This window comes from Podarcis gaigeae, assembly GCF_964106915.1.
Source record: "Podarcis gaigeae genome assembly, chromosome: 1".
NCBI classification, from domain to species: Eukaryota; Metazoa; Chordata; class Lepidosauria; order Squamata; family Lacertidae; genus Podarcis; species Podarcis gaigeae.
The window spans coordinates 47,473,684-47,489,129 of NC_139678.1; the positions used below are offsets into that span (position 1 = coordinate 47,473,684).

The following is a 15,446-nucleotide window of genomic DNA, read 5'->3' on the forward strand; positions in this document are numbered from 1 at the left end:
ATGTCTCCCAAAATGGAAATACTTTGCCTCAAGCTTGCAATATAAGAAAACTGCTAGGCTGGAGAAACACAAAAGATCCTTAGTAACAGAGCAATCCAAACAGCACTCATGCTGGGCTGTTTGGGGGGAAGGGGTTAGAGACTGAATAGGGGTGTCCCTCTGCCCAGCTGAGCCAGTTGCTGAACAGCTGCTGAACAGCTCATTCGGAACAGCATTGAGACTCTTAATCTCAGAGTTATGGGTTGGAGCCCCACATTGGGCAAAAGATTTTGCAGGTGGTTTGACTAGATGACTCTCGTGGTCCCTTCCAACTCTACAATTCTCTGATTCTATGAAGGAGGCATGCTATCAATTTCTCTGCCAGCAGAGAAATTTGCTTTCCAAATTGATGAGCCTTCTGTTCTATGAGTTTGATAAAAGGCCATTATTCAGCTGTATGTTATCAGGAAGGAAGGAAGCAGGATCACATCAAAATCTTGTACAGACAAAAAAAAAAACCCCTCAAGCAATTAACTTCAAAAGATTTTTTTTTTAATTTAGAAATGCAGTTATATACATAGAATAATTGAAATTAAATTAAACTTTGTACAAATATTAAAATACTATCTTCACACCCACTTCAATGTACAGGATACCAGAAAAATATATATATATAAAATAAAGCAAAATAAAAACTGATTGACATCCTGCACAGCGTTATGGTATTTTTAAATCCCACATATATACGAGTACCATTCTGCAAATAGTTTCATAGTGGTGCAACTCAGATTACAAACAAATAAAAAGCACTGAAGGCAACCAGGTTCTCCCTGTGTGTTTGCATCTCCAACTACCTGCAGCCTGCCCACTGGGTAACAGAAGGTGTGCAAGTGCTTGTTCTGATGGAACATTTGGTCTGAACTGTGTGAGCTTCTATGTAAAAGCAAATGCAGCAGTGCTATCTCCAGTAGAAATGGACCACCAGTATTAGCAGAAGCCAGTATCTCAAGATATATATTAACATAGAAGTGTTCACCATTCAACACACATCTCCTCTGGTGCAAGCATTGAAATCTTAATAAAGTGACAGAGGTGGTCAACTCCAAAAGCAATTTTTAAAAAATCTGCAGGAAAGAAGCCCAGGACTGAAGCATGAGAGAGAGAGAGAGAGAGAGAGAGAGAGAGAGAGTGAGAGAGTGAGAGTGTTCTCCATAGGATACTACCTAACATGAATCGAGCCAATGGAAGGTTTCCTACCAAAAAATCCCCCCATACTCAGTCCTTTGTTTGTATGCTCACTACGCTACTATAAAAGCAGTAAGGGAAACAGAGGGCTGATACACACATCAAAACAGCAGTTCTTTCTGCTGTGGGCACAACATCTATTGTAGATGCAGGGGTGGGAACACTCATCAGCCCCAACCAGGATGGATAATGGTCAGGGATAAATGGAGGTGTAGTCCCACAATATCTGGAGGTCCACAGGTTTCCCCATACCAATAATAAAGTGTGACAGAAATGCACGTATTGACGTGTTTACAGACACTAGACAGTAGTCACTCCATAGACGTGTAAATTGTGAACTGATCTTAACTCGCGCCCAACTTTGTTTTTCTGAACGTGTACGGGTGGACCATATTTGGAAATGATGGTAGAACTGTAATACAATTCATCCAGTACTGCTTAAACCACCTGAAAACACTGTAGTAAAAAACCTCTGGTGGGGAGCAGGTTGGTCAAGGATGTCACAGACTTCCTCACAAGGATTAAGAAACAGTACACTAACAGTTTCAGTTGTGCATGTGCTATATTACCCTAGTGCAGGTACCACAAGCATCTTGATTTTGGAAATGCTCTCCCCATGCGCTACAGAAGCCAACTAATGTGGTATTTACTCATTTATTTGGTAGACATGAGTATGCATTCTCATGTGCAAAAAGCCCCTGGCAGCCCCTGTGGTATCCAAAAGAAAATCTCTCAACAAGAAAGTGGTAAAATTAAGTATGGAGTGTACAAAGAAGCCCTTTCAATCTCCACTTACTTCTAAAAGGCAATGAGGAGTTGGGCGGCACCTTTCTCTCTCAGAGTTAGTAACATGCATTTAACACTCTGCCTAAAAATGCTGCAAGGAATTATTATACAAAAGCACTCCAGTGAAAAAAAATGTGTACTGGAAGTGGCCCTAGAAAAGAGCTGATGCAAGAGAAGCCTGCACCCAAGTGTCCTGCCCCTCCAGTTCCCCTTCATCCATTGTCCTGCCTGTTTTTTCTCAATCTGTAGGGTGCATCAAAGCCTACTGCATTCATGCCACTAAAAATGGAAAGCCAATCCAATGTCTTACTTCACCTCTTGCTCCAACTTACTTTACGTGAGAGCAAGTTTCAAAGCTAAGCACTTGAAAAATCTGAATGCACAATCCTACAAGTGTTTGCTGAAAAATAGGCCTCACTAACTTAAGTGCAACCTAAATGGTAATCCTATTTGCCGCAACTTGCATGGGCTCTCAGGTTTCAGATTTTCCTACAAGAGGAGTGACACCATGGTAAGGACACCAGGCTTCCTGTAAATGCTAAAGCTTCTTGGGTCATCGGTAGTTAATGTGCCTCATCATACCTCAAACAGACAATCTTGACTCCTGCCCTCTCTCCAGCAGGTCTCCAATTTCAGCAGTAGCTGCTTTAAGAGACACTTGCTGTATGTGCCATACATAATCTAGATGCACAAATATCCTGGCAGCTTACCACAGTAGGTATCTAACCACTGGAGAAGTGCTGCATTTTAGTTTAAACAAGTGTTATCTTGCTTTTAGCAGTAGGTGCATGGAAGTATAAGGGAAGAGCTATTGCTCAGTGGTAGAGTACATGCAGTGTACACAAGAGGTCCCACATTCAATTCCTCAGCTCTTCACACACACACACACACACACACACCACTTCAGCTGGGAAAGACCTCTGCCAGTCAGAGTAGATTTTTCTGGACCAGTATTAACTCAGTATAAGGCAGTTTCATATGATCAACCAATATTCTAAATGGAGGGTGACATGGCATGGGAACCACTCATTTATCAGAGGTGTTATGTTCCAGCATTGAAAGAGCAAGGTGAGCCTGCAGAATCAAATTCTAGATGCCTACAATTTTCAAAAGCAGACAAATACAACCTTAGATGAGTTTTATTCTTGCCAGGCACAAAGTATGTCCTTGCAGCATCTGGCATTCTGTACACAAGACTGGAAGAATTTAATTAAATTAGTTGACTTATTAGGCACCTAACAGCCACACAGCATTGGGCCAGTGCTTGTTTCAACTGATGTCTCAGAATTCTTTAAAAAAGTGTCATGGTTTTAAAACAAAGGACCCCCTTCATTTCCAGCCTGAGCATTAGAATAGATGCCCTGAGCATTATAGATAATAGCTATTGCTATTCCTGTCTTTCATAAATTTGTATTTAAGAACCTGCGAATAGAAAATCTTAAAAAGGGGGGGCACCTACATTCTTAGCCTGAAGACCGTAACATTTCTATTTCATTTTTCAAAAACCAAATTTTATGAAAGAGAAAAACTGCTCTTCTGTTGTCTCCCATAAGATTACAACCATAAAGTTCTTTTGTGTCCCTTGTTTAAATTACTCAGGTGAAATGCCTATTCCAGATTTAAGACCCAAGTTGATATCTGACTCTTCATGTATCTGCACAAAAAATATGAACCATCCACAGGTGAATGGGGGAATGGAAATTAAGAGTGGTGTTATTGCTTCATTCTATTGTTAAACAAAAAAGGAAGAAACCAGATATTTTTCTTTGGGCTAGGTGTCACCCAAAATTCTGCCACTCTTTCACACCGCCCAAAACATTTAGCAGGAGTTCTGTCACTGCAACTCAAGATGATAGGTATGGGCACAGCTAAATCCTTCTGCATAAATGGTGCTCTTTAACTGCTGACATAACCTCCCCATGCAACAACATCCCAAATATATCAGACAGGATGGGGGTGGGGCTTTCTTTTATAAACAGCAGAGGAATCTTAAGCCACAGCCTGGCTGTGTTGGCTGGGGCTGATGGGAACTGTACTCCAAATCATCTGGAGGGCATCCAGTTAGTGAAGGCTGATCTAAACACCACATTGAAGAAGAGCAGCACTCTCTGAACAAGGTGAGAGAACCTGCTCTACCACTGGGGGTCTCAAAGAGCAAGCCTGGAAAGCCTAAGGTTAGGGCCATATATGTATTCTGTGATAACAGCCAATATTGGGCATCAAGGCAATCCACATTTCTGTGGCCTGTATACATTATGAAAAGCAAACTAATTGCCATCCATTGGATTACTCTTGGGCAATTTAGTTTGCTTCTGCTAATCAGGATGAAGCATGAGGAACTATGCAGAGCCCTGAGACTTTATTCTCTCTTCTGCTTAATTTTAAGCTGTTATGTTAGCATGTGTATATTGTTTTCCACAGCATTGTACATATTGATTTTTAAATGATTTGTTTTTCTAATTATCATTATATTTTTTCTTATGTTCTTTTAATTGCGGTTGCCAGTCCCTAGATACGTTGTGAACCAATCTGAGCAAAATCCTGTGAGAAAGCAGCATACAAATAAGCTGGTGATGAAAAGACGATGGTCTGATTTCAATCAGATACATCACCCACAGATTTGCAAGGCAATTTTCACAAAGGAGCTAAACAGCTTTGAATTAAAGCTGCAACCTGTAATTATCTGAATGCTTGGGTCTATATTCAGTACCAAACTGTGTGCTTTTGTGTTGAATGTGCGCAGTGTGCAATGCCCATCTGATGCTGGAGAACACGGACAGTGGCCCAGGGAATCATGCTGCTTCCCATTCAGATTTTTTGGTGGTAGGCAGGTTGGGGGGGAAAGGCAAAGTGCTGCCTTTTCCCACAGCTGTCTCCCACGTCAGTGCATTGTTATGAGGCAGTAAACGGGGTTGACCTCTGCCACTTCCATTTTTCAAAGGATGGGCTTTCTAGTTCCCTTGATATTTTAAAGTACACTGTGGTTCTGTGTGCTCACCCTGGCTTTGAGACAGGGCCAAGTGTGAGAACTGGCAACCAAGCCATTCCACTTTTGTTGTAGGAATCTTTAGGAAAGGTCACAGAACTGTTAGGCTCACTGGAGAAAATCTGGGATTTTATACTTCCATGATGCCATCAAACTGCAATGCACTGACCACAGTGGGCTAGATAAACAAGAGCAATAAGTATATTTATATAGAAAAAGGTGGAGGTAAGTGAACATATTCCCTGCATAGAAAGAAGCAGTGTGCAATGGGAGTGGGTGGAGGAAGAAACTGGGGCAAGGGGTCTTCCAAAAAGGTAAAGACAGCAGCATGGCTCTTTCCATTCTATTTTGTTTTAAGGCAGACTATCACTGTTATTCATTCAAGGCAAACAGGACATGCCAGATACAAAAAGCTAGGTACTTGCTAATGGTGATCCATTTTCCAATGACTAGGTTCTAACAGAACCAGGAGGAAGACATAAGCAATGTAGGCTAAACACTAAAAGCCCTGGCATTGCTTTCGCAAGGATGGGACCCAACAACAGCAACAAAAATAAAGTGGTGAGGCCAAAATTGCTCTCTCATTAAGGTGGGTCAAAGTAAAGGCATAGGTGATGAACCCTACTCAGGGAACAGCACAATGTGCACACACACTGACATCCTACAGAAAACGAGCTCAACACACTCCAAGATGAAAGGCTTTGGATCAACTATGGTACAGCTGTATTGCTGGCAGGCTGGCTGTTCTAGAAAAGAGGGCAGTCATTTTCCATGTGGGCTTCTCAATGCAAGTGCTCTTAAATCTGGTCATAGATTGAATTGCTCTAAGCTGTTTGTCTCAAGACAACCCTAGACTTCAGCTCACACCAAGTTTAGAGAATCGTCCTTGATGAACCAAGATAGAGGAGGGAAAGTTTTGTTTTGTTTAAATGGAAGCTTGCAGAGGTACAGACACTACACCCCGACAAGTGTTCACTTTCTCCCTCTCCTTGGGAAACAAAGAAAAGCAAGTGGCAGCCTAAGCTTGCCATTAATGATCTTGTTTTTGGCAAGTTGCAGTGGCCTTTAACATAGTCAACACTGCCCAAGTTCAAGTGCAGCTATGTTAAGTAGTCTATGTTGCTGAAAACAACTGAGGGAAACAGTATGTGTATGTCGCTACAGCTGGACTCTGACCCACCCCTCCTCACAGCCCATCCAGAGGTGTTCTGACTTGCCTTCATAAGACAGTGAATAAATGGAAGGAAACTCTTTGCACCCAGAAAAGCAAGCTTGGTTGTTGTTTTTTGGCCCTGCTTTCTGAGCAGAAATCCAGAAGCTAGTAAAGCCCACGAGAAGCTGCAACAAGCCAGTGTGAAAAAGAGCAAGGCACAAGTAAATAGCAGCTCTCCAGGGACCACACTCAAACATTTGGTGGGGTAGGGGAGAGGTATGAGGAGCTTAAGTCCACTGACGTCACTGAAGCCCCCCCCTCAATGTAGATAAAATGTGGGGAGGAACGGCTGGCACTCTGTACACCCCACTGATGCATCGAGGAGGCATCCTGGCGGCATCCTTTGGATCTTCAGCTATGGGGTATGTGTCTGGAGGTATTCAGGGCACAGCGCATGAAGGTAGGGAAAGTCTGCGAGGAGTGCTCACCATCCCGGAAGAAGGAAAATGGAGAGAAAAGGCTAGACAAATGCAGCAAGCCTCATGCTTCTTTCAACAATGGAATATCTGGATTGGGAGAGAGGAAGAGAGAAAAAAGACAAGTTAAACAATATTTTGTGTTTACGTTCCATATCTGAAAGATCACACAGCACAGTCTTGATATAAGTCTCGGCTGTCCATAAAGCCCTTTCCGTTTATCAAGTTCTTATTTGACCATGTCAAGCTTCTATAAAAATGAGCCACCCTTTAAAACCCTTGTCAGTCATGCTTCTTCAAGGACTTTCCCCTAGCAAAGCCCCAAAGTCTCTTAACTATTGAGGATTTTCTTGGGATGAGAGACTAAGGCTTACTGACTAAAGCTGCTTTCTTCAGCAGGTGTCAAAGGACTGCAAAATAATCACAGCAGAAAGGATCAACTTCTCTCTTCCCCTCCACACACAACATCCTGCACTTTCTGTCATCCACATTAAAATACAAAGTCCGGAGTTCAGCAGCAGGAACCAATTATGCACATTTAGGACACTTTACTAATTTGGTAGAGTTTATTCAGATTACAAGATAAGGATGTGCTTTTGTTGTTGTTCTTGGCTTGATTCAAACGCGGACAATTTTATTCGTGATGGGAAGCAAAAATTGGACCTCACAGAAGGCCATTTGGTGGGCACTAGTTTTTGAAAGTTAGAAATAAATAAATAGACGCTCCTTCAGGTATACTGGGCTGAGGCCATTTAAGACTTTAAAGGTCAGCACCAACACTTTGAATTGTGCTTGTAAGCACACTGGGAACCAATGAAGCAGAGGCAAACCAAGGTGGGTGCGGCCCGCCCCGGGTGTCATCCCTGAGGGAGGGTGACATTGCTGCCCTGCCCGCCCCGGGATGCTTGCGGCGGGCGGGGCACCCCCTGGAATGCTAACCGTGGGCAGCGCCCCCCTGGGACACTTGCCCCACCCCCCGCTTGCACGCCGCTCCAGGTGCCGGACCAGCTAGCTCTGCCTCTGCAATGAAGATCCTTTAGGACAGGTGTTAAATGGTCCAAGAGGCCACTTCCAGTCACCATTCTAGCTGCTGCTAGTTAGCAGCTATGATCCACAGAAAAAACTGTAATGTGCAGGGTTTTTTCTTCCCCAGAATGTGCACTACAATTGTGACTGCCAGTTTTTATGACCAATGAATAGCCACCATTGTAGATCCACACCAGAAGCAACATCATTACTCAGTCCATTACTGAATGACTTATACCAGAACGTTGTTAGGGATTGTGTGTCCATGTGGGAGAAAGGGGGAAGATAAGGGAGGAGGATCCTAGTACTTTTAATAAAGTATTTCTCCTTGTAAATGTTCCACTGTAAGAGTGAAAGGCACTTTGGAAATACTAGGGTGTATGAACTTTTAAAATTCCAATTAGCAGGAGTTTAGGTGAAAGACTTATTTTTCAGTTTGCTTACCATCAGTGTACTCCTCTGAGGAAGCAAGTGATAGAAGGCTTTGTACATCACTGCTTTCTGAGTCTGGCGCTTCTTTGTGCCCAGGTCTGCTACAAGATGCACCAGCAACCCAAGAGGAGGTGGTCGCCTGATGAACTAGAACAGCCTCCGAGTGGTGAGAGCTGCTAGCTTCACACAGTCCAGAACGTCCAGGGATTTCATCCTCCCCAGCAAAGCAGTTGTGACCCACTTGGTCTGGTGGCTGCTGCATCTCCCTCGCTCCACTTTGCCCAGCTCCCTCCGAAAGGACAATCTGTACCCGTGAATCCGAAGGAGGTATGCAGTTCCCAGCACTGCCATAGACAGCTTCTTCATAGGATGGCAGCGCCACCTGGACTCCATCCACCACGATGGACACCTGGTCCCCAGAAACACCTTGATCACGCCTGCATTTGAATTTTAGAGAAAGAATCCATATTATCTTCTGTGATGCCCAAGAATACAAAAGCATTTGCGCAATGCTGTATCTGCAGAACTCCTAGATTCAGTTCTTCTTGACATGCTGTTTCATTACACTTTGTACCTGAAATCAGCCAGCATAACTGGACTTCAACACTTTCACTGGCAATGGCAAGCAAGAAGCAAGATTCCTGGCCTTGGAGGTGCAGGGAGTGGGTGGGCAAGGTTCATCTCAACAACTGTTTGGCAGTCTAATCCCCATCCCAGTTTCAAGCCTGGGAGGAAAGCTGGGGACAATTTAGCAATTGGAATGCTGGAGCAGGAAAGGGAAACAAGGGGCTTCCTAGCCTGTCATGGCACCCAGGGCACATCAGCCATGTGACAGCCAAACTCCATGCTTCCCTTTTGGGTTGAAAAAGGAAATACATTTAAGGTTTCTAAGCTCTTTACACCTCAGCCCTTACAAGCAGGTAAGGCAGGCAATATGACCATCCCTCTGTGCATTGCAGATGGGCAGGGAAGAGACTAAGGAACAATGTCAAGACCACCCTGTGTGTTCATGGCTGAACTGAGATTTGAACTTGGACACTCCCAGTTCATAACTGAGCACTGGGCGATACTAACTCTGTAAGTTATACAGTGGGGGGACGGACCTAAGACTCACACACATGAAATATTGGACACAAATGACTATAGTAGCTACTCAAGAGTGGTGGGACATAGTGGGACAATTCACCTCATCAGCAAACGGTATCATATGAGTGTTAAGCAACAGACAGAAAACTGAGGTGAATTTATTAACTATTAGCAAACACCTTATACCATAACCCCATAATTAAGACAAAAAAAATTCCTTCCAGTAGCACCTTAAAGACCAACTAAGTTAGTTCTTGGTATGAGCTTTCGTGTGCATGCACACTTCTTCAGATACACTGAAACAGAAGTTTCCAGACCCTTCTATATAGTGAGAAGGTGGGGAGGGGTATTACTCAGAAGGGTGGTGGGAATGGGTGATTGGCAGATAGCTGTGATGAGCCTGTTGACGACTCTTAACGACTGCAATAGGTCTTACAGGAAAAAGCAAGGGGTGAGAAGGTGAAAAATGGCTTTGTCATGTATAATGAGATAAGAATCCAAGGTCTTTGTTCAGACCAGGTCTCTCCATGGACAACACCATTACTGGCCCCAACAACATCACACATACCATCTCGGGACTATTTAATTGCTCATCGTCTAACATTGTGTATGCCATCAAATGCCAACAGTGTCCTTCAGCTCTCTATATTGGACAAACAGGCCAGACCTTACGCCAAAGAATAAACGGACATAAATCGGACATCAGGAATCACAAGACAGAGAAACTAGTAGGAGAACACTTCAATCTCCCAGGACATTCTATACAAGATCTCAAAGTAGCTGTTTTACTACAAAGGAATTTCAGAAATAGACTGGAAAGAGAAGCTGCTGAATTGCAACTTATCACCAAACTTAAAACCATGGAGAGACCTGGTCTGAACAAAGACCTTGGATTCTTATCTCATTATACATGACAAAGCCAGTTTTCACCTTCTCACCCCTTGCTTTTTCCTGTAAGACCTATTGCAGTCGTTAAGAGTCGTCAACAGGCTCATCACAGCTATCTGCCAATCACCCATTCCCACCACCCTTCTGAGTAATACCCCTCCCCACCTTCTCACTATATAGAAGGGTCTGGAAACTTCTGTTTCAGTGTATCTGAAGAAGTGTGCATGCACACGAAAGCTCATACCAAGAACTAACTTAGTTGGTCTTTAAGGTGCTACTGGAAGGAATTTTTTTTGTTTTGACTATGGCAGACCAACACGGCTACCTACCTGTACCCATAATTAAGGCGAGGAGCCACAGCTCTGGAATCTGCGCCCTGATTTTTTTTAAAAAAATGGCATTTAACTTCCTGGACTGCTATCGCAATATTGCTGGGCTTCTATGGAACAGCTCTCTGCATCCGAAGCCAGAGAAACGGTGGGAGGAATGCTTCGGCACTGAACCCTATATCCAGGTTAAGAACAGCTAGAATGACTGGGAATATTGTGACTAAGAGCAGCATGTGTCAGACCATAGCAGGAGGGAAAATTCTCAGCATTTCCAGGGAACTGTCTGGGGTTCCTCCCACATATGTGTGTGTTTGTTTTAACAAACCCTCATCAAGTCTCCAGAACTAAGTAAGATTTTGAATGTCCAATTCAAGCAAGGGCTTCAGCTTATGAGACAATGGAATTGATAGCTATCCCAAGCAATGTCAGAATTCCTAGTAGAAAACCAAAATCTAAAGAATCAGAGGTGGCTCTTTAATTGGGGCAGATGGAGCAGCACCCTTCTTGCACCCACCAGCCAAAGCGCACTCTTTCCCTGCTCTCCATCTCTTATAACACACTTTTTGCTTGCCCCCACTGAGTCTGGCCTGGCTTCAGCGGCAGTCTCCTTCCTTGTTCTGGCCAGCCAAGGGAGGTGTGCATGCTTCTCTTCCTTCTTACCGTGGCTTCTGATTTGCCCTCATAACTGAGCTTCAGTAGCAGCAGCCCATTTTTCTGTTTTTATTTTAAGCGTAATGAGGTGGTCTAGTGTGTACTAGACCACCTCATTACTGTTTTTATTTTAAGCGTAATGAGGTGGTCTAGTGTGGGTGGTTAATAGAGAAACTGGGATGGGGGTTGCACTGTGGTCTAAATCACTGAGCCTAGAGCTTGTTGATTGGAAGGTTGGCGTTTTGAATCCCCGCGACGGGGTGAGCTCCCATTGCTTGGTCCCTGCTCCTGCCGACCTAGCAGTTCAAAAGCATGTCAAAGTGCAAGTAGATAAATAAGTACCACTCAGGCAGGAAGGTAAGCGTTTCTGTGCGCTGCTCCGGTTCGCCAAAAGCAGCTTAGTCATGCTGGCCACATGACCCGGAAGCTGTACACGGGCTCCCTTGGCCAGTAAAGGGAGATGAGTGCCACAACCCCCGAGTTGTCTGCGACTGGACCTAATGGTCAGGGGTCCCTTTACACTTACCCTTAATAGAGAAACAGCTAACATCACCACTCTCCCTACCGTGAAATAGGCTTTTGCTGAGTTTTACAATTGTGAAATGGACAGGTATTATTGGTCTCTGTTTGCCCACCCCTAAAATGGGTGTTCCATTTCACAGCTGCTGCTGCTGCTGCATAGAACAGCATACCTTAAAAAAGAATGCACAAATGTTTTCTTCTTTTGGGGGAAGGGGGTGCCCATTATCCAAGAGAATGGTATAGGAAAGACAACATGTCTATATGGTTTGAGACTAAGCTTCAGATCTGTTTCCATGCAAAATTGGAGAGTGTAAAAGCAGAACAGCAGACAGGACTGCCGCAGAAATTAGCCATGAAGCAACAAAGCAGTGCCTGTTACTGTGGGCCTCATCGCCTACATACATTGCAAAAGAGCACCACAGATGTTTCTGGCGCTCTCCTCAATGAATAATTTCTGTGTTGTGTGATTGCTGCCCTGAGTTCATTATCTTGTTAAGAGGCAGACTTTCTCTCCCCAACCACCAAGCCTCCTGCTACTTCAGATACTGGGCTTAGAAAGGAAAATTATGCCTCATTCTGCATCTGAGAAGCTCACTGTTTGTTCCAATATAAAAACTAGTAAGATGGAAAGTCCCTTCTCTCAAAAGAACATGCCTTTCGTCTACCTCGCTGCAAAATATGCTCTGTGTGAATAAGCCTGGATAGTTCAGTTGGTTAGAGCATGGTGCTGATAATGTCAAGGTTGCAAGTTCAATCCCTATATGGGGCAACTGCATATTCCTGCATTGCAGGGGGTTGGAGTAGATGATCCTCAGAGCCCCTCCGACTCTACAATTCTATGATTCTATGTGACCCAGAACCCACATACTAATGCCTGTATTTCAGCAATAGCTACTTAACTGCTGCCATTTAACAGCCTCTGCAGCAGAGACTTGGAAGGCTCACTAAGCTTCTATACTAAGCCCTCCCCTATCCCTCTAAGTGAAGACCAAAGCAAAGCTTCCACTCAGCAAGTGCATCGCCACCATCAGGTGATCATGAGCAGCCCCCAACCTTTGAACTATGGTGGTGGACAAGTATTCTGGTAGTTGCACTGCAATCCCTCCCCACAGCTCCAAAAGTGGGAGGCTGGATAGGGGTTGTTTAGCTACTGTGTTACTGAAGTGCCAAGAGCACCTCAGCTGCACAAAGGTCAAGTGTGCAAGCCCCCCACTCTCCCTTTTCCTTCAGGTAAGAGTGAGAAGGCTCTTTGGGCCATGCAGTGACCAAACCAGCAAGGGAAATTGTAGGATCTTGGCAGCCACAACTTTTAGCAGGCTGTTTTGGACCCCTGCCAAAATTCTTCAGTAAAAGCTGTGCCTAAGGAATGCTTCCCAAGGAACTACCAAGACTGAATCTTCTCTACAGATTATGAGACTGCAGTCATTAGAGGCCTGCACAACTTGAGAACCATCAAGCCCAATGCAGTCTTCACAGCCCCACCCCCTTTTCTACAATCCCCTGGAGGCAATAAGAAAAAGAGGCTTATCAAGCCTTTGCAGGTCGCAACATGGAGCTGCTAGACTGCATTAAGCTTAGTGATCAGTCTTAGTTGTGCAGACTTGCAGCAGGATCAGCAGCCTGATAGCAACTTTTTGCCAAAGAATGAAGATACTCTGCTTACTAGAACTCAACCTAGAGAAGAAATCCACAAGAGTGAAAATAACACCAAAAGAATAATAAAAAGGAGCAGGCAATAAGCATGATTGTAGGCAGGACAACAGCATCTGCATGCACAAACATCTGCCCTCTAGTTACAGGCCACCTCCACCAACTCCCAGAAGCTCACCTGCTGTGATGAAAGGACTTCAGCTTTGGCTGCAGCAAAACAAACAACACAACTAAGAGGAGGATGAGAGCTACAGAGCTTGCTGTGGATGCCACTATGGACAGGGTGGGCACTCCTACACTTGGAGGTGAACCTTTATCTGTAGAGCAAAAGAAAAGGTTGTTTTTAATGGTTTCTTCTTAAGAAGCAGCTGTTTCCCATCACCAAATAAGAGTCCTAATAAACTGGGCTAGGAGAGAAAGTAGGATTATAAAGATGCTCTGGTCTTCACAAGTCCAGCTTTGTCCTCAAGTCAGTACCATGTGGAATTGTCCTAGGGAGAGACCTGTCCCAAATGCATTCATTGGGTTGTCAAGTGACCCTTAACCATTTGACAGCCAGGGCCCCTTTCAAGTGTTGAGGCTATTTGGTTACATGAATGCAAGCTAACCCTACTAGCTAGCACCCACCCACCCACCCACCCCTACCTCTCATCTGAATTGCATTTTATATCAAGGGAACAAGGAGTTGAAATTTTCTCCTTATTTATGTCTGGATGACTAAGTCAACTTCTCATCGGGCATATTGGTGAACTGTGAGACTGCTGCATCTTATCGGTTTAATAGCCTGTCTTCCTGTTGTGCAGAAAGCACCAATCCTTCCTCCACTCACCCCAACAATCTTTAAAAACATGCATGATTTTCAGCACATCATCCAGCTTGCAGGGAATTTCTCCTTTCCACAACATTTTATTCAATTACACACACTCCTCCCTCCCTCTGCTCCAATACCTCATGGTCAATTAAATGACAAACATTTTCCTGCAGACTTCTTGGCTTTCTGTCATGGGAAAGGAATTCCTATCCAACTGGTAAAAACCTTGCAAGACACAACTGTCAAGTTACTTTGGGAAAGTTCTTTTATTTTTGAGATAGGCAGGACTAGGCAGAGAGAACATTCTGTGCTGCAGCAGGGTACAATCAAGCAATATCCAAATTAGACCCCTCTCCCTCAACTTGACCAGGTTCACTGAAGCTGATGGGATTTGAAATCAAACAACCTCTACAGGGCTGCTCTTAAACCATAAGCTTGCTATTTTAAAAGAAGATCAAGGGGAATCATTCAGAGTTATGCATGAAACCTTTTTACCAACCAAAACTGGTGTGTGAGAATGTCGTGAATTTGGGTAGGAATGGGCTAGAGATTTTTGGCAGAATTGTCTCTCACACAGCAACTTACACTTCAGGAAAGACATGATTACAAGTTTGCAGTGGCAATGTGCCCTTAGATAATGTTAACCCACTATATTCACAGTGAAGCATTACTGACCTTGGCTGAGCCTACAGGTAACTTCCATGTCTGGGTTCCATTTTCCATTCTTGCAAGTCAAATATTTGTAGTCTCCCTTCAGCAGATAGCCTTCCTCACATAAATACTCTATGACACTGTCAGATGTCAATGGCTCTTTGCAGGGGGACGGGTGGCATATGTAGCCTCCATTCTCAGGCTCGGGTGGCTGTGGACAGACTGAAAAGGGAGGGGAAAGAGCAGTTATGATAACAAACTGAACAAGGGGAGAGAGCAAGAAAAGAAGCAGGAAACAACAGGAAATAAACTGGATGTCCTCTACCAGCTTAATTCTTATAAGTGCTATTGAGACATATAGCACAGATTTTCTGAATTTCAACCGTTAATGAAAAATGCTGCATAGTAATCAGGATCCATTTTTTGCTCATGGCAGGTGAGAGGAACATATGCAATGGATGCTGACTGAGCACCTCAACTCCCCAACTAGCACTCTGCCACTGCCACAGGCACCATATTCTGTTGCTTCTACGTTGGCAGCTGAAAAGCCAGGCGGCATCCCTAAAGGTCCTTCAGTTGCTTCTGATCATCACAGCCATAATCTCAACCTATTTTAATTCCAATGTAAGGGGAGAAAGACTCTGTGTTGGTCAGCAGGTAATGGCTTTTTCCACCTGCCTTGCCTCACACACACACCCAGCCGTAGGAGCCCTCATAAGGGAACTGTTTCCAGAAGAAGAACTGTGAGGAGAAGGGGAGGGGAGAGGGAGAGAGA

General features: G+C 44.1%; 2 protein-coding genes and 1 long non-coding RNA gene across 9 annotated transcripts in view; 1 reads left to right on the forward strand and 2 right to left on the reverse strand.

Moving 5' to 3' along the window:
• LOC310848837 overlaps positions 1 to 15,446 on the reverse strand; it is a 114,296-nt gene that overhangs the window by 40,771 nt on the left and 58,079 nt on the right. The gene's annotated exons all lie outside the window — the stretch shown is intronic.
• SLC10A1 (solute carrier family 10 member 1) overlaps positions 1 to 15,446 on the forward strand; it is a 322,488-nt gene that overhangs the window by 37,251 nt on the left and 269,791 nt on the right.
• The window catches only part of SUSD6 (sushi domain containing 6), a 59,052-nt gene continuing 44,115 nt past the window's right edge, over positions 510 to 15,446 (reverse strand). For all 7 annotated transcript variants that reach the window (XM_083747823.1, XM_083747824.1, XM_083747828.1 and 4 more), the window contains exons 3-6: positions 14,696 to 14,893; positions 13,388 to 13,526; positions 8,096 to 8,520; positions 510 to 6,715 (exon numbers count right to left, since the gene is read on the reverse strand). In XM_083747823.1, the coding sequence (XP_083603949.1) occupies positions 6,690 to 6,715; positions 8,096 to 8,520; positions 13,388 to 13,526; positions 14,696 to 14,893 (788 nt within the window). In that variant the 3' untranslated portion in view covers positions 510 to 6,689. The remainder of the gene's footprint in view (positions 6,716 to 8,095; positions 8,521 to 13,387; positions 13,527 to 14,695; positions 14,894 to 15,446) is intronic.